We start from the raw sequence: 19,691 nt of genomic DNA on the forward strand, positions 1-19,691 counted from the left end.
AGTAGTAAAATGGTTGAAGTGCTCTTGTTTCTGTTGAACAAATGTAAAACATGATCAATCATGTTATTTCTACTAATAACTGTCTCAAATGTTCTTCAATGTGGATAGTGTAAATGTATAAGATGGAATGCCAAAAAACCTTTCCTGGGAGGAGCAAGATGGCGGCTTCAAAAGTCTCGGCCTATCGGCGATCCAGTCTTCTGGTCGGATCAGGGGTTCGAACGTACTTGCAGGCTAAATGCTACAAACATAGCATCTTTTCTCATCATACCGTACACGTGCCAGTCAATACCCCGTTGTATTATGGGGGGGGGGGGGTGCCAATCCTAAATCTTGCACTGCAGACATAATTATAAATCATAAAAGTTACAAATAAACACCGTTTTTTCAAATTGTGGGCCAAATGCAAAAAAACAAAAAACATTTTATTTTTCCAAGTAGTACCCAACGGCATTATGGGAAAAGATGCTATGTTTGTACCTTCGAACATATTTGCGAGTACGTTGTAACATTTGTAAATATATTGAATGTAGTCACCAAAATGTTGACTTGACTTTGGCACTTCCACGCTTTCGTAACGCTAACTTTGAAAAACAATTTGGGCTGATTTTCCAACAGATGTTAGCGACTAAACCAGAAACTGAAATCTACTTGAACGGTCACTAAAAGTTTGTGCTTAGAGGTCAGCTGTTTTTTTGCATTTGCTTATTGTTAATATTGTTGCTAGATTTCACGTGAAAGCTGATTTGCATATTAAAACAAAAGCTCTCTGTGATTGCCATTTGCGTCTTAGAAAATAGGACAGAAAACGTCATACTGCAATTTGTCTTGCTTCATATCAAGATGACAACTTTTATTTCTAATGTTGATTGTCTCAACATGTCCTTTTTCTGGTCCCTTGCATCCGTCAGACGTACATCGGGTCCATCCTGGCGGCGGTGAACCCGTACCAGCCGCTGGCCGGCTTGTACGAGCGCGGCGCCGTGGAACTGTACAGTCGCCACCACCTGGGCCAGATGCCGCCGCACATCTTCGCCGTGGCCAACGAGTGTTACCGCGCGCTGTGGAGGAGGCCGCGCAACCAGTGCGTGCTCATCAGGTCAGACTTTGCCGGCGACCTTTCGGGGTTGGCGGACATTTTTTAGGGGATTCTTTGTACGCTTGACTAAAGAAAATCCACAACAACAACAAAATTGTTAAAGAATCCTTCAAATACTTAAAGAAAAAAATGATACAAATAATAAGATTTAAATAAAAAAATATAATGATAATTAAATATAAAATTAAAATAAATAAATTAAATTAAAAAAATTAAAATAAATACAGAAAAAAACTAAAAAATACAAATTAATAAACAAATGTTTAAAAAATTTACAAAATGTAACCCTTAAAATCCTTTAAAAAATATATAACATAAAAATATGTTTTTTTAAATTTACCCACTAAAATTTTTTTTATAAAAAAACATCCTTAAAAAATACTTAAAAAAAAAATGATAATAATAATTTTAATCCTTAAAAATCCTTTAAGAGCTACGCCAACGTGGGTTGAGGAGTGTCATCAAAAAGCAGTTCTTTGGCGCCATTTCGGTGGTGAGGAGCTATGCCCAAATATGTTCGGGAGTTTTATTTTGACAGCAACTAGTTGTATGGCACCATCTTGTGAACTGTGTTGAAATGAGTTGATGACTCTTATTTGGACAACAATAGTGCCTTGGTGCACTGCGACCTTGAGACCTCTTGGTTGTCAAGGAACTACGTTGAAGTTCTGGAACATTGGTGAGCTTATATATATATATATATATATATATATATATATATATATATATATATGAAATACTTACAGAATTGCAGTTTGTGTGTTTAAGAACGTGTTTGAAACTCCCGCAGCGCCCTGACGTCCTCCTGACGTCTTTTTAGCTTTTGTTGTTGAAATGTCAGCCGTCGCTTTTCCGAGTCGTGAGTGCGTTCCGTTGCCAAGGCGACCACGCTGCACTTTAATGAACTGGCTCTTTCTTCACGTACGCTGACCTTTTGCGCTCACAACTTCTGGCAACGTTTTGTGTGCGTGTATGTGTGTGTGTGCCCGCGCGTGCGTGCGTGCGCGCGCTGCAAATTGGTGATTGCTTTGCCATGTGACTTTTGTTTTCTTAAGACAAAAACAGCATCTGGCTCAGTTTTGCACGACAGCAGCTGTCAAAGGAAATCGTGATTTATTGTGACTACTGTTTGAAAATGTTTTTCTCCTGATTAGTCCTCATGTTGGGGAAGGGTTGGCGGGGGCGGGGTTATTATTCATCCCAAATTCACATACATTGATTGTAGCTAATGTTTTCTTACTGGAATTTAGTTTCGGTTTAATTGAATGGATATTTAGTTTGTTAGAATTTTGTTTAGTGGTGTTCATTTCACTTTCATGTAGTTTAGTGGCTTTTTTTCTACTTTAGTTTCATATAATTCAGTTTTCCAGAATTTTGTTTCATCTTTTCTATTTGAGTTTTTATGTTGAGTACCTGTTTAGGTCAGATGTGTTTACTTGAGTGGTGTATTATTTTGATTGACTTACTTTTTATTCAGGTACTAAACTGTAGTTTGAATTATTTTGTTTGAGTTTAGTTTAATTTAGTTTATAAGATGATAATTTTTTTTCAAACTTGCGTTTAATTTACTTGATTTTGGTTTAATTTACTGGACTTTAATTGAGTGTAGTTTGGTTGACTTTGACTTGAATAGAGTTTTTAAATTGCATTGATTGGATTTGTGCTCGATGGCCAGCACCGCTTTAGGACTTTGTGTTTGGCTCCATCTAGTGGATGAAAGTGTACTGCTACATTTGATTTTTAACAGTTAATCGGATGGATGGACGAAAGAAGGACAGATAGACAGAAGGATGGATAGATAGAGAGAAAGAAGTATTTATAGAGAAATAGAGAGAGGGATGGATAGATAGATAGATAGATAGATAGATAGATAGATAGATAGATAGATAGATAGATAGATAGATAGATAGATAGATCCTAAGAGGGAAATGAAATGGCCACAGCGGTAGTAGCATTTTTATGGAAGTACTGCCAGCCAGCACGTGTGCATCAATTTGTGCGAGTTAATAATGCGGGCCTTCCTCCATGTTTTGATCTTCTTCTTTAGCGGCGAGAGCGGCGCCGGGAAGACGGAAAGCACCAAACTGATTTTGAACTTCCTGTCGTCCATGAGCCAACATTCGCTGGAAATGTCGCGAGAGGAGAGGACTTCGCGCGTGGAGGAGGCGCTGCTGGAGAGCGGGTGCGCATTTTTCAAAATGCTTTCCATTATTATTCATTGGACTGAGAAATGCCAAGCGGGTACAAAAGTTGAACTTTTGTGTTGCTGCCAGTCCCATCATGGAGGCGTTCGGGAACGCCAAGACGGTGTACAACAACAACTCCAGCCGCTTTGGGAAGTTCGTCCAGCTGCATTTCAACCAAAAGGGAAACATCCAGGGAGGACGCATCGTCGACTGTATCCTGATTTTACGCTAAAGAAGCTAATGCTAATGGAATGTTTAGCCAATTTACTGTGGATGTTGACTTGACCTGATCAACAAAATGACATTTGCTCGTATGCTAAGAGGGTTAGCTGGCTAACTTGCTAATGGCTAACAGCTACTGTTGTTGAGTGACTTTTGTTTTATGTATATTAAAGAGTAAAACAACATGTTATTTGTGTCAGTTTGAAGCATTTACAAAAATTAGCCACAGAGGACCAAAAAGATAAGGCAAAATTTCCATGTATTTAGTTATTTATCATTCATAACAATTGACAGCAAAATATAATATAAAATAATAAGTTTGTTTGTTCAAGGAGCGTTCATGAAGTTGTGTCCGTTGTGTTTATATTTTACAATCTGCTGATTATTGGATAACTTGCTTAGCTAACTAGCAGCTAATGTTTTTCAGTAATGTTTGTGTTTGGATCTAGATTGTAAAAAAACAACAACACAATCCACCGTGAATTTTCATCAACCTTGACTGAAACTTCTTTTGACGCCAGACCTCTTGGAGAAGGTAACGATTCTTATTTCATATTCCAGCCGCCTTCTATCATGTGAAAAGTCAAGCTAGTCACAGCGTAGAGATGTCAATTCATTTGCTTTATACACTCAAATGCGGCTACGATGACTTTTGTCAGTCGTTGGGTTTCCATCCACACATTTTCATTTGAATTTTCAAGAAATACGAAGATAAAACTGAATGGAAACGCTAGAAATTTCAAAAAAGGGCCCAGAATTCGCAAAAAGGTTTTGACGCTTAGAGGGGGTGGATTTTGAAGCGGATCAAATAAAATAAAGGAATTTTGAAACCTGATTAATGTTGGACGATAAATTAAGGTATTTTTTGGGGGTGGGGGTGGAACAGAATTCTTTTTGGAATGAATTAAAGAAGTGAATATTAATGCAATTTTAGATGGAACACAACAAAGAAACGCTACGGTTTATCAAGAATTACAAAAGTTACGTCATCGCACGGTGCAGTCGCTTTTGGTTCTTCTTCTTTTAAGTTACTGGTGCATCTCTATGGTATATAGCGCCATCTACAGTGGCGGAGTCGCAAGAGAACAACAGATGGAAACGGGTGTAAGTCGCACGTCCCTTTTGCGCATTTCCAGTAAATTCACAAATCCAAACAATTGGATGGAAACCCGACTAATGAACGTAAATGCCAAGGTAACAGTGACGGCTACGCGACTATGCTCGGAAAGGAGCGCCATGTTTGTGTGTGACGTTTTCTCGTGTTGTTTTCTGCAGAACCGAGTAGTCCGACAGAACACGGGCGAGAGGAACTATCACATCTTCTACGCTCTGCTAGCAGGCACAGACGACCAGCACAGGGGTCAGTCCACGCGCATGCTAACAATGCTGCTAGCCTAATAGCATCATTGCCCAAATCAGTGATTCTCTTTTGTGCTCCCTCTAGTGGTAGCCCAATGAATCACTTGAATTCCAACTTGCTACTGCATCAAGTCAAGTCCCCTTCCGTGGTGTTGTTCATTTTTTTGCAGAGCGTTTGGGCCTGAGCCCGTCTTGCACGTATCACTACTTGACCCGATCCAGCGGGCCCCCCGACAACACAATCAACGACAACGGCACTTTTCAAGAGGTTCTGGTGAGCGCGTGCCACATTTGCGAAATGCTCGGATTGATGAGTTTAGCTTTCCAGCTGCAGGGTTTTCACGTGTCATTTATTAGCATTCAAAGACATTCCTCGATGGACATGAAATGGATTTTGCTCAAAATAAGGCCGGGAATGGCATTAAAAAGCATTCAATACGCAAGAAGAAAAACTGATATCCAACATGAAACACTAATGCCGTCTACCTCTCTCAGGTCATATTTCATCTTGTATACGCCTACTTTTGTATTTTTTTCCCAGAACGCCATGCGGACCATGCAGTTCACGGAGGAGAACATCGGCGAGATCCTGCGACTCCTGGCGGGGATCCTGCACGCCGGCAACATCGACTTCATGACGGCCGGAGGGGCGCAAATCACGTCCAAGTCTGGTGGGCTTTCCGACGCTCCTCTTCCTCTTCCTCTTCCTCCTCCCGCTCCTGCTTGAAATGTATCGATGCCATTATTGCCCATCCGTGTTTATTTGACAGCTCTGAGTCGCACTGCGGAGCTTCTGGGCCTGAATTCGGATCAGCTGGCCGAGGTTCTCACGCACAGGTCCATGATCCTCCGGGGGGAGGAGATCTCCACCCCCCTCACGATCGAGCAGGTCAGTGCAACGAGAACAACGTCGTCCGCAACTCTTTAAGACTCAGTGGCACGTAGATCTGACTGTCATCCGCATAGCAGTTAGCAGTGACAAAACATTTGGGAACCCACGGGCAGCAAATCCAACGAAAAGAGCAGAAGCCCCAAAATGGAACCCTGTGGAACACCATATGACAGTGGGCCAGATCAACCCAAGCTTTAAGCACAGAATCAGCACTTTTAAATAGCACACGTGGATTCTGATTTGCCTGAATAAGGTTTGAGACTCCAATGGATCTCGTGTTCAATGACGGGCTGGACAATATTATGTCTTCAAAATCATTTTTTCCAATTAATTTGCCAACACTGACACTTCTATGAACTTAACTGCCAATAATAATAATAGTAATGATAATGATAATAATAACTAGAAAGTGGGACAGCTGACTCTTGCAAGGTGGAAAGCCGCATGTAGTACTTGTAGTAGTAGTGGAAATCGGGTCACTTCCTGTTGAAATCAGGTCGCTTCTAGGTCACTTCCTGTAGGAATCTGGTCACTTCCTGTTGATTATAGACCACTTGCGGGTCAATTCCTGTTGAAAACTGGTCACTTCCTGTTGAAAACTGGTCACTTCTAAGTCACTTCCTGTTGAAATCAGGTCACTTCCTGTTGATTATAGGCCACTTTCTGGTCAATTCCTGTTGAAAACTGGTCACTTCCTGTTGATTGTAGGCCACTTCCTGTTGAAATCGGGTCACTTCCTGTTTAAATCGGGTCATTTCCGGGTCACTTCCTGTTGAAAACAAGCTACTTCCTGTTGAAATCAGGTCACTTTTGGATCACTTCCTGTAGGAATCAGGCCACTTGCTGTAGAAATCGGGTCACTCCGTGTTGAATTAAGGCCACTTCCTGTTGAAATCAACTCTGCAGAGGAGGTCACGTTTGCGTTTCTTCCCCCCAAAAATTTTGAAGATGGGAACAAAATGAGATAAATATCACATCGCTCGGTCGTCATGTGCGCGCGCAGCGTGGCTTGGAAGAAGGTGTTTGATTTGTGGACTGTTTTTCCCCTTCTTCATTCATTCGAAATGGATTTTTTTGGCGTGTTTTGGCTGAAAATTCTTGTAAATAATTGAAATAATGTTTAATAATTTTTTTCTAGGATAGTCTGTGCCTGTTTTGCTCCGCAGCTGTCCCATAATAATGCATTCTATTTAGACACACCTTTCTAGACACTCAAGGACACCGTACAATTTTAAAAACAATTTGAATAAAAACAATGTCCAAATTAATAAATAGAAATCAAAGTGAATGAAAATTGAGAGGAAAAATTGAATGCGAGTCTTTTCGTTTTGTTTTGTCTTGCAGGCGGTGGACTCGAGGGACTCCATGGCCATGGCACTTTATTCTCAATGTTTCAACTGGATCATCCGCAGACTCAACGATCGCATCCGAGGGAAAGACGACTTCAAGTCCATCAGCATTCTCGACATCTTTGGATTTGAAAACTTTCAGGTAGCCCGCATTTTGTTGACAGACGTTTGCCAGCGATATTCGCACACGTGCGGCGTGTACAGTACGTGACAAAGTACAAGACAAAACGGAACATTGATTGCGAATTGTCAATGAATCTTGTTGGCGCCTGCGTGACCTTAACACCTTTTTCAGGTGAACCACTTTGAGCAGTTCAACATCAACTATGCAAATGAGAAGCTTCAGGAATATTTCAACATGCACATTTTCTCCCTGGAGCAATTGGAGTACAACAAGTAAGATGTTTGCATGTGTGTGTGTGTGTGTGTTTACCTTTTATTACATGGCGGAGCCAATATTTTGGGATTTCACAGAGTTGTGGGGCCCACCCGTCCAAGTTTAGACCTCTTTTTGAGGGTCAAGATTTGGTTTTAGATTTTAGATTTGAATTGGGTTATGTTTGAGGTTAGGGTAAGGAATGGGGGTAGGCAATCATTTTTGATGGTTCGGGTTAGAGGTAGGGGCTAGGAAATGCATTATGTCAATGAGACAGCCCCACAGAGATAGTAAGACAAACGTGTGTGTAGTATAGAGTTAATGAAAACTAACAAAATAACAAATCGGATACAACATTTTTCTTCACGAAATTTGAAAACAAAGCGAAACTGCTTTTGGAAATAAATAAATAAATACTAACAAACTACATGTTAGGTTTATAAAAGTAACTTAAACTAACCTTTGTTGTTCTTTCAAATTTGTGTTGGTATCGCTGCACATCCGTAGTTACCGATGAAGGAAGGCCAAGTAGCTTGTTTGGGGAATTATACTTTACTTTATTACACAATACGTAATGACTTCTTCTTCTTTTTACCTGACAAATACTCTATATTAATAAAAACTAAACAAAAAGGAAGCATTTTCAGCTCAATAAAAAAACAAGTAAAAACTAACAAACTTGTTCAAACTTGTTTTAAAGAACAAAAACCAGAAGGAAATATGGATGCAATGTTTTATTTGCCATCGACAGAAGCACAAAGCAACCAAATTGATAAACGGGCAAGACGCATGAATAACAATGACCACCAGAGGGCGACAGAACAGGAAAGCCCTCAATTGGCCACGACGGTGCCCCGAGATCTAGAATGAGGAAAGAAACCACCAGGAAGGATGCGCGTCGAGAAAAACGAGGCTGGACCACCTTTAAAGGGGTCAGCACAAGACATTCAATTAAGATACAGTATTGTATTTGCTCTCATTGACTGACCAGCCACTTCCAATATTGGGCTGACTGAAACTCGTGCGGAGAGACCGACTGTCCAAATCCATGGTTCGATTTTTGGAAGGAATTTCACTACTTTTGCGCAATACACTTGTTCCGATACCGGTATCGAAAGAGGCCCCGATACTGCATAAAAACAGAGGTATCGGCATCGGCAAGTACGAACAAGGAACATGCCGATACCATTATTTACAACGCTAATATTGGACTTTGGATGCAGCATCTTGTGTCTTGCTTGTGCATGACGTTCACTGACAGAGATGGAAAATGCAGGTCCAGAAAGTAAAAACCCTGCCACCGTTTGGCTTTAGCCCCTCGTGCTAGCCAGCTAGCTCCCTAGCAGGTAAACAAGCACCTAGGCAGCGAGCTAGGGAGCTAGCTAGTTAGCACCTGGGGCTAAAGCCAAACTGTGGCAGACTAGCTAGCTCCTTAGCAGGTAAACAGGCACCCAGGAGCCAAACTGTGGCAAGGTGTTTAGTTTCTGGACCTGGATTTGCCACCTCTGTTCACTGATGTGTGACGTGTTCACTGCATGCCAAGCCAAGATATCCTATTAGCCTTTAAATTCTCTGAACCAATGGCAGGGCAGCTTTTTCGCGTTGGAAAAAACAAAGACAACTAGGTATCGGTATTGGGGGCCAAAAATAAAAACGGTATCGGAACAACACTAGTAAGTGGACACATAGGGCACATAACACATTCCTTAGGGGGGTGGACACACCGCCCTGCAACTCCCCTCCAATTTTAATGCACCTCACAACTAGGAGGGGCAAGTGAGCCCCCCCCCCCCAAAAAAAAAATGCGCAGGAACATGAGACAAAGCAACTATAATAAATCATCCAAACTAACTATAATGAATGAAAAATCCAAAAGTGTTCTAACCCTAGTGTAGCAGATGTTTAGCAAAATGCTAAGCTAGTTCTGACCCTTGACCTCCTGCAGGGAAGGTCTGGTGTGGACCAACATCGACTGGATGGACAACGGCGAGTGCTTGGACTTGATAGAGAAGGTGAGCGCTTTTCATTTTGGAGCCGACGTGACGTGACGTGACGTGACGTGACGTGACGTGACGTGACGTGACGTGACGTGACGTGACGACACCCGGCCTGCCTTTCCACAGAAACTGGGCCTTCTGGCTCTGATGAACGAGGAGAGTCACTTCCCCAAAGCCACGGACGACACGCTGCTGGAGAAACTGCACAGTCAGCACTCGGTAAAAACACGCCTCCAAACACATTGCTCACGTACTTGCCTGCATTTATGTCATAAACCACATCACATATAGAAAACTTATGATTGATTGATTTTTATTTGGTGATGGCAGAACACAATCTAAATTTCCAGTCACTCAGTCTGGTACCACCAAGGACTTGGGCCCAACCGATATGCATTTTTTTTTTAGGCCGATGCAGATACCGATTTTTGGCAGAAAAAAAAAAAATAAATAAATACAATGAATTTGATTTGCGTATTTAAGTGTGGTTTTGTAGCCACAGTTTGAGGGCTATTTTAAAATGTCTTAAAGATCCACTCGTTTTGAGTTCCCTTTGGAGGCAGTTGGTTGCATTGTACAAAAAAGTGTTTTTACGCATTCGGCTTTTGAATTTGCACGGGACAAAATCAGTTGGACTGCAACTCTTGTACAAGACTGATGAGTTTACCAGACAAGGGAAAAATCATTTTGCAGCTACTTAGGAACCTTGTTTGAAATGATTTTAAAAGTAAACAGCATTTTCATATCAATAAAGCGTTTCTCTACCGTTAAGCAGTTGATTTTTTTTTTTTTTAATGTTCAGGGTGCAAATGTGTACGAGGAGGGACTTTTCGGATAACCCGAAGGAGCTTGTTCTGAGCAGTTTATTAAAAAAAAAAGAAGCCTGGACCATGAAATATCCATCCATCCATCCCTTTACTAGCGCTGATCCGGGGTGGGGTCGGGTGGGCTTCGCGGGGGCAGCAGCTTTAGGAGGGAAGCCCAGACTTTCCTCTCTCTCTCCCCTGCCAAAAAGAATGGCTTCTGTCTTGTCCAAGTCAAGTGAAAGCTTGTTTGCAGCTAACCAATCACGTGCCTTCTGCAACTCTCAGCAAATGCTCCGTTTTCTCAAACACTAAAACATTTTTGATTAAACGTGAGTTAACTAGTAAAGTCATGCGATTAATTACGATTACAAATTGTAATCGCCTGACACGTGTCATTTTTAATCATCTTTTCTATTTCTTCATTAACCACTAACCAATCCTTACGTTAGACTATAGCTACGCTACGTGTATTTCTCGTGAGTTTGAGTTTTTGTTGTTGCAAATCTGCCACTTAATAAAGTCGCAAATTGATGAGTTTTTCTGAAATTAGCTTTATGCTCGGTGAATGTTGTTTAGTTATCAGCTGTTAGCCGGCTATTGCGGTTAGCTTTATGCTCGGTGAATGTCGTTTTGTTATTATACATTAGCCACGTGCTCACGGTTAGCTTTACGACTTCAATCCAGCGCATGCTGCATAATATTTTTTTTATATTAACATTAACATGCTCAATGACAATGCAAATTTTTTTCAAGATCAATGATTTTGTTTGACTTCAATGTTCATTTTCAACTTAAACAAAACAGGAGAACAGCAATCATTTTTCAAATAATATATTACATATACATATATAATAACTGTGACATCTTACCCCATATCTGTAGTGAGACAACTTACCCACTGTCCCACTCTCTATTTGATTGCTTCTAACTCTGCAATTCATCTCGTACACATTTTGTTCATATGTGATGTATTGATTCCAAGAAATGTACGGAGATGTCAAAAGTGTGACATCAACACCATCTACTTCACATTTATTGATCTGTTTGTTTGTTTTTTAATGCCATTTGTGTGTTTTGTGTTGCAGAAAAATCCTTTTTACGTGAAGCCTCGCGTTGCCGTTCACTACTTTGGAGTTCGACATTACGCAGGAGAGGTAAGCTCATCATCTGCAGGCATCATCGCCGATTCATGTCCGATCCAAGCCAACCGTGCGACGCGGCGCCGCGCAGGTGGTGTACGACGTGAGGGGGACGCTGGAGAAGAACAGGGACACCTTCAGAGACGACGTCCTCAACATGCTCCGCGACAGCAGGTTCTGAAATTCATTCAAAATGTCTTTTCTGAAAAATCGGGTCACACCGCGGTGAGGTTGTCGCGTCTGGGCTTTTACCGTCTTGTGCTTTCCTGTTTGATTTGGAAACTTCGGACCCTCCTTCCGTTTCAGGTCACTTGTCCTTCCTCATGTGGTGTCAGTGTCAACCCTGATTCCTGATTGTGTCCACCTGTTTCCCATTACCCTCATGTGTTCAATGGTCTGCATCTCAGACCCTGTCTCGCGCCAAAGTGTCACTCAAGCCCAGTCACAGTCCTCAGCCTTGTTGTCCTGTCTTTTGTGTGAACTTTTTCTTTGTAACTTTGCATAGCTACAGCATCGTTTTAGTTTAGGAGTCATTTTGTTTTGTTTGTAGATGAGCCTTTTATAGCCTTTGTTTTATGACTTTTATGTCTAGTGAATATCAGTCCGATCTCTGCGCCTGAGTCCGAAATCTGCCACACCCTGTCAGAACATATTATTTTCTCAAAAGTATTCCATTTTTTCTGTAAATCTAAATCTTTTTTTGCGAGTTGTTTTTTTCCCACAAATTTAAAGTACCTTTTTGTCTTGAAAATTATAACTTATTTCTTTTCCCCCCCATGTAGCGAACGGACTTTTTTCTTAAAAACAATTCCCATTCTTCTCTAATGTGCATTTTCTAATTATAAAAATCTTAAAAAATATATTTAAAAAAAAGACTGATTGAACATCACAACTTTCCCCCCCATGAAATAGAAACCCTTTTCTTGAGTGTTTTTTTTCCCCCTCAGAATATTTGTTTTTTATTTTGCCAAAATCAAAGCAGCATCTTGAAAACGGATTTGTTTCCCTAAAAGATCCAATTTGATTCTGAAGTGAAGTGACTTTTGTGAGAGAATGTCCTGAAAGTTGCCCTCAAATGTATTATTTTGACAGGTTGGATTTCGTCTACGACCTTTTTGAGCACGTGGCGAGTCGCAACAATCAGGACACGCTGAAGAGCAGCTGCAAGCACCGAAGGCCCACCGTCAGCTCGCACTTTAAGGTCTGCTGGCCTCCACTTTTGTCACTCCTAATGCGCTGGGAAAAGTCGCTTTCAGGGACGTGCAAGTCGTTGACACAAATGTTGCAAGTCGGGTCCAAAAAAGTGTTTTGGAGAAGCGTTTTTGGAAGGCGCTTGAGTACGAGCGCGATAGAAGCCCACGAACGAATACGTGCCGCCGATGCCACTTGACCGCTGTGTTGCCTTTCAGGACTCTTTGCACTCTCTGATGGCAACGCTCAGCACCTCCAACCCGTTCTTCATACGATGCATCAAACCAAACACGCACAAGGTGAGTTGGACGCACGCTCAATTCCAACCACCGGCACAATGTTTGGGATTTAAAAGACGTCGTAAGCAACGTTGGGAGGCGGCTTCCGTCCATGAAATCCACATTTGCTTCTAATATTGATGGAAACGCGCAGGCTGTGGCTCGTGGAGGAGCAAAACTGCCAAAATTCTAAATAAATAAATGACTATAGGGGAAAATAAAAAGGAATATAAAAAATCCAATTCTGAAAATAAATCCAAACAAACAAACAAAACAAAATATATATAAATACCTCGTTCTGTTTGGCTCACTACTTTCTTCTCGTCACATATCACGTCACCACGGTAACTCTTACGACGCACCGGCGCATAAATGTCTTGACTATTTGTTGTGAATGAAAATGTTTTAAAACTGAATTTTATTTCCTTTCCTTCCATAGTATCTATTTAATGCATCGCTTTTATTGTCACGCTTGCGCTGTTGCTCAAGAGTGAGCGTCCATGTTCACTACTTTTCAGAGTGCATTGTGGGTCATTTTGAGTGCACTGCATTTTCGCTCCCTGGACATTCAGACACCCCTACAAAAAGGCGTGACCCCTAAGTCGGGAGTAGAGTGCACATTCGGACACAGCCTACGTCAGGATTTTCATCATCGGATTCCAAATCAGATGCTATTGATATTTGCACTATTCTTGTTTCTCCACACCGCCTCATCCAATGAAGGACGAGCGGTTTTCAGTAGCAGGTAGCCCTCCAGGACCACATGGGTAGCTTCTTCGAAAAAGAGCTCGCCAATACATTGTGATTTTTTAAACGTGTTTAAGTACGGAAGCGTATTGCATTCACTTGATCAATATTTTTTTGCATTTTTTTTTTTAATGAATTTTTGAAAATAGTGTAATTTTTTCCTGGTTTTGGATTTTTTTAATGTCATTAAAATATACATTTCAAAAGGGGAAATTATAATAATAATTTTTAGTTTTTATCTTAAATTTTTTCTGTTTTTGGAATATTTTTTTCCTGCCATTAAATTATATATATTAAAGGGAGGAAAAAACATTAAATATATGTATGTATATATATATATATATATATATATATCATTTTTTTTTTAGATTTTGGGGGGGGAAATTCTGTTGGTTGGAATTTTTTTGTCATTAAAACTTTTCTTTTAGGAGAAGGATTTTTTTTTCAAATTGAAAGAAAACCAGAAAAATCAAAAAATGATAATTCTATAAAACATTTTAAAAAAATACTGTAATTTGAAAATCAAACGTAAAAAATTACAAATAACTTTTTTTTTTTAAAGTGAATGCAATATGCTTGCGTGTATTCATTTTACCATTTAAAAATGTAAACAACGGAATAATTTTATAGAACTAGTGTTGCAACCCATTTTTGTGGTCGGCAATTTTCTTTTCCAGCTATAATAATAACAATAATAACATATCAAACTGATCAGCAGCCAAGATGGTTGCTGTGTCCTGCTTGAAGGTGACCAAGCGGCCACAAATCAGATGAATGCTTTTGTGTTGAGCTTCACGATAGCCCCCCCCCCCCCCCCCCAGCCCACTTTGAATACGCACACGTCAAGCCCTACAAGTGGCTGCCGCAAATGAGCCTCGGCGGGAGAGCGGTCACCACGGCAACCACGGCAACCACGACCCTCCCATCTCCACACAGAGGGAGCGTTTCAAAGCCTTTGTTAGCTTAGCTGGAGTGACTTGTCCGTCTTCGGCGGGACACCAACTTTGACGTCTTTTTGTCGCTGACGCGGAATTCACAGCCTAAATGCACGGTGAGGCCACATGAGGTGTGCGTGTGTGTATGTGTGTGCGTGCGTGTGTGTGTAATGAAGCTGTTGCATGAATCTGTGCGGGCAGAGACAACTGTTAGTTGATGTTTCAGTTGAGAGTAAGAAGGAGCATCAAGAGCGATGCGAAATGCATGTATAGCGCGTCACATAGTACACTCTAAAAACAGTTGGGTCAAAAGTAACCCAATGGATCCAAAATGGGCCGATCCACTTCATGGGTCCATTTGACCCAACTTTCTGGGTTGTTTTATACAAAATGACCCCAACTAAAGGATCGGACCTTTGATTCATGACTTGTTTTGCGCTGAGCGACCCATTTCTTGACTCCAAGTTGGGTCAAATCGACCCAAGTAGAGGATTGGTCCATTTTTGACCCACAGTTGGGTTGTTTTTGACTGTACTGAGTGTACACTCTGTAAACATTTGGATCAAAAGAGAGGATAGGATGCCTTTATTGTGGTTATACACAGTTACAAGGAAATTGTGGACGATTTCCCCTTGTCAGTGCAATAAGAAATGAGTAAAAACGTTCAAAATGGACTGATCCATTTTATGGGTTAATTTGACCCAACTTTCGGGGTTGTTTTATACAAAATGACTCCATTTTTTCAGAAGCTGACCAATATTTATGAACTTTTTTTTTTTGGAATAAAATAAACATTTCAATAATTTGACAATTGTGTCAAATTTGGCCAATTTGAAGTGACTCAATTCTAGTTGTGGGCTAATTTGATAGTCAATTGGTTGTGGATGAATGTTAGGAAGCAAAATTGAATTCCACAATCGTTTGGACAAGGACGGAGTTGATGTGGAAAAGTCAAAGGTGGTCCCTGGCAGCCATCTTGTGAGCTTGTTTTGTGTTTTGAAACTTGGGAGTAGATGGCCACGCCCCCTTTTCTCCTCTTCAGTGGGCTCCTGAACCGCGAGACTTTTTAGTTGACTGACTTCAGCCCCCGCGTCATTGTTGTGGCTTCCGGACCCCCCCAAGCCAATTTGACGGCATTTGCCTTTCATTCCTGGACTTTTGTTCAGAACCTCCTTTAAAAATGAACAACTGAAGAAGAAAAGATGTGCCATCTCCTCTTCTTCATTCAACTTAATGTGACTTCCTAGAAAGTCACATTGTCCCATCACAGTTTTCAGAAGAGGCCCACGGGCGACTGTTGTGGTCCTTGACCCCTGCTGTGAAGTTTGCTTGTGTGTCAACGTTTGCTCGTTATCGTACGACAAAAAAATTGGGTGAAGCCATGGCTCGTGTCTCGAAACGCTCATAAGTCAAGGCGCTCACATCTCAAGGCACCACTTTGTTTGCAAACGCGTTTTGACCATATCAGCTTGAGCCTGACCGATATTGTGGTTGTTGTTTTTTTAGGCTGATAGCGATTCTGGGGACAAAAAAAATACTGATTATTTAGCCAATTAATTAAAAAGAATTATATATTTTTTAAGATCGGGCCTTAATATATACAGACGCTCCCCACCTTACGAACGAGTTGCGTTCCGGACTATCGTTCGTAAGGTGAATTTGTTCGTAAGTTGCTTCAGTGCTATATTTTGTATTATAATTGATGTTTAAAGACAATACGTACAGTACCGTACTACGTATGTTAGAGAGAGAGAGCGAGAGACACACGCAGTATGTACATGTACGTAATAAGATAAATAAAATGAAGTTTAACTTACTTTTGGAAGATGTACTCGATGCTTAAGGAGATGATGGAGGAGGAGGAAGAGGAGGATTTTATATCATGAGAGATTCTTCGTCGTCGCTGGAATGGGCTTCAAAAGTTCTTTCCTGCTTCATGGGGACCGGCGTTTCTTCCTCCTCCTCCTCGCCACGTTGCTCAGCCTCCAATGAGCTCTCACAGCGCCAATCGTCGGTATTAGCGGCGGAAAGAAGCACGACGCGCAATACAAAATCGAACTTACAGCATCTCTTTCTGAACATTTTTCGACATACTGTACGCGCAGAAATGTTCGTATGTACCGTTGTTCGTAACTCGAATGTTCGTAAGTAGGGGAGCGTCTGTAATCCAATGCATTATTATTATTATTTTATTTTATTTTGTTTTTTTGAGAGTAAGTTCAGTATTGTTTATTCGGTAATCAATTCAGCATGTCATCATCATTGCTCTTTCTTTTTTCTTTTTTTTAGATCATGCCCTAATATTATTCCCATTGTTGTTTGTTGTTGTGATTTTTTGCTTATTTTAATAGTCACGGTTTCCTACTGGCAAATTTTTTTTTTAGGTCCTGCCCTTTTGTGCTGCATTTGCGCTCTCTCAAATTTCATAAGTAGTCACAAGATGGTGTCAAAGTCCCGTCTAATAGGAAAGTTGTGCTATTTTTCTTCCTGGAAATTGAATTTCAAAATTGGAAAAGCGGCTTTTTTTTCTTCTTTTTTTTTTACTCTTTCATCATTGGATTCAATCAAATATTAAAATCCAATTCACTCTTGTGGCCATTTTTCAATTTACAATTTTGTTTTTCATTAGGAAGAAAAAAAACCCTGTCATTATTTAACGATCAATTGCCCATTGTTAACAGAAAAAAGAATGACAGTGTACCTGATTTTTTTTTTTTTTTGTGGCTCATTTATATGACAAAGCTGCTTTTTATGAGCAGTCGGTTCCCAAGTGAAGCGGATCAGACCGAGGAAGACGCGAGGATGTGACTTTTCCGGACAGCGCTTGTCTTTGTGCGACGGTCCTATGCAAATGAGCTTTATGCTAATGAGCCCGTGCTTCTTCAAGGCTGACATTGAAGCATAGTGCAGATCTGTGATAAAAGGGGGTCGGAGGGCATTGCAGCGGGAAGGGAATCAAAGCATCCTCTCATTGGGGGGGACACGCCCACTGAGGCTGACAGGAGACCCCAGCAAAGTGGCGCCCTCTCTTCTCCAGGCCACGCCCGACTGACCTTCTCAAACGTGGCCATTCGGAACGCCGTGCCAGTCTGAAAGTTCCTACTTGCCTTAAATACGGTCGTCATTTGTGGAGGCTGGTGACTAGTTGTCATTTCCAATGCACAAAATGAGTCCACAAGTTGCTTCATGTTCTAAATACCAATTGTTCTTCATTTGAAAAGAAAAATGTCATGTTCCTGTCACCAATGTCCAACATGAAACACTAATACCACCTGGGGGCAGAAAACAAAACTATGACGTTTCACACTCTTTTAACTTTTTAACGTCAAATAACTTCATATGAATTACTTACTATAAAATTATTGAATCAATGAAATGAAAGATGCAACCACATTTGTATTTGGTAACCATATTTGTCCACTTTTATGTTAATTAGCAACCCCCTTTGCTCCTGGCTATTTGACTGGATTTGAATTTATTTTGCAAGGCCTACAGAATATTGTAAAAGAAAGATAAAAAAATAAAAGTACATTTCTATCTGTTTCTGTTTTGCAGCAATTAGCATTGGAATATAGCTAATGCTAAAATCCATTTTGGAAATCTGAATCCAAATTGCTACTGCATGAAATCCTTAAGTGAATGGAAAATGAACGTGAATGGAATTGAATCGGGCCCTTCTGAATTGAATCGATTTTGGAAATGCGGATCGATACCCAGCCCTCGTCCTTGTCAAGAAAAGCCGACAAACGTGTGACATGTCCGTGCAGATGCCTGACCTTTTCGACCCGGCGGTGGTTCTCAACCAGCTGCGCTATTCGGGCATGTTGGAGACGGTGAAGATCCGACGCGCCGGCTTTCCCGTCCGCCGACCTTTCCAGGAGTTCTGCTGCCGGTGGGTGCTCTCAAACCCGTGCCGCCGCCCCTTCCACCCCCGCGTCTATCGCTCGGGCCGCCGACCGACTTTTGCTTTTGCTTCTTCCTCAGATATCGAGTTCTGATGCGGGACGCGCTGACGGCGGACGACGCCAGGGGACGTTGCGTGGAGCTGCTGCAACGTTACGACAACAGCGTCACCGAGTGGCAGATGGGGAAGACCAAGGTAAGCCGCATCGGCTTTTTTCATGGACACTGAACACCTGCGGAAAAATGATTCCGAAACAGGACATGATTTCAAATGAATTGATTGATTGCGATTCACTTCCTGTTTTGTGCCGTAACATCGGTGAGAAAATTGGCAAATGGTGTCGATCGTTCTATTCCAAAAGTGACATCCGATTTGCAAATGTCTGATTTTGATCATCAGGCCGACAATTTGAAATGGATCATCCAAATCTATCTATTGGATATTTGATGATGTTTTCGATAAATGGATTGATTGTTTGCATCTGTAAATTGATGCCTCCTCAAAAAAAGCCTCCTAATTGCCTGTCGATGTGAATAAAAGAGTACAGGAAGAAGCTGCTCAGCTGACTTCAACGCCAAAATGCTTTTTTATGAGCTGTTGAGGAAGCTATTTGGAGATGATTTTAATTTTCACTCAAACTGAAAAGAATTGTTGTTTTTTTAATCCCTTAAAGAGGACATTTCAAGTCAAGCCAATAAAGTTTGATGCAGTAGTTCTGGGTTTAAAGGGACAGCAACGTGAAAAATCAACTTTTGGGAGCTTTTAGCCATTTTAAATGCTAATTCCTCACCAACGTTGTGTTTTCCTCCATCGGCCCGTGTATGAGAAATTCCAGGTGATTCTGCTCTCCAAGCACCAGCCCCTCCCAACCTGACAAAACGAGCCGTTGGCACGGTTTGACGTCATTGCGCGCGGTCCCACCCCCGCACCGCCTCTGCGGACTAAACGCACGCCCACTTTCTCTGAGACCGCCCTCCATGAGATGATGACAAAAGTCGTCTTTATCAATAAACATTCTGTCCAAATGAATTCATAGCAATCAATTATTCTTCACATTTGCGATGCCAAAGTGCAATGAAATGACAATTGCTGTCTTCAAACCCCAGGAACTGGACGCACAACTTGATGGGACTGGTCGCCGCAACTGGACGGGATATGATGAGACTGGTTGCCATGACTGGACGGGACATGACCGGACTGGTTGCCATGAC

General features: G+C 41.3%; 1 protein-coding gene across 1 annotated transcript in view; it reads left to right on the forward strand.

The window, feature by feature from the left end:
- Positions 1–19,691, forward strand: part of myo10 (myosin X) — a 73,367-nt gene that overhangs the window by 29,511 nt on the left and 24,165 nt on the right. Inside the window, exons 4-21 of the mRNA XM_077557101.1 lie at positions 912–1,099; positions 3,147–3,281; positions 3,373–3,497; positions 4,029–4,042; positions 4,783–4,867; positions 5,037–5,140; positions 5,408–5,537; positions 5,637–5,755; positions 7,103–7,249; positions 7,403–7,503; positions 9,429–9,495; positions 9,607–9,699; positions 11,372–11,440; positions 11,517–11,599; positions 12,518–12,626; positions 12,835–12,915; positions 18,344–18,468; positions 18,561–18,675. Of these exons, the coding sequence (XP_077413227.1) occupies positions 912–1,099; positions 3,147–3,281; positions 3,373–3,497; positions 4,029–4,042; positions 4,783–4,867; positions 5,037–5,140; positions 5,408–5,537; positions 5,637–5,755; positions 7,103–7,249; positions 7,403–7,503; positions 9,429–9,495; positions 9,607–9,699; positions 11,372–11,440; positions 11,517–11,599; positions 12,518–12,626; positions 12,835–12,915; positions 18,344–18,468; positions 18,561–18,675 (1,890 nt within the window). The remainder of the gene's footprint in view (positions 1–911; positions 1,100–3,146; positions 3,282–3,372; positions 3,498–4,028; positions 4,043–4,782; positions 4,868–5,036; positions 5,141–5,407; positions 5,538–5,636; positions 5,756–7,102; positions 7,250–7,402; positions 7,504–9,428; positions 9,496–9,606; positions 9,700–11,371; positions 11,441–11,516; positions 11,600–12,517; positions 12,627–12,834; positions 12,916–18,343; positions 18,469–18,560; positions 18,676–19,691) is intronic.

The sequence above is a fragment of the Vanacampus margaritifer genome, chromosome 2 (genome assembly GCF_051991255.1).
Source record: "Vanacampus margaritifer isolate UIUO_Vmar chromosome 2, RoL_Vmar_1.0, whole genome shotgun sequence".
NCBI classification, from domain to species: Eukaryota; Metazoa; Chordata; class Actinopteri; order Syngnathiformes; family Syngnathidae; genus Vanacampus; species Vanacampus margaritifer.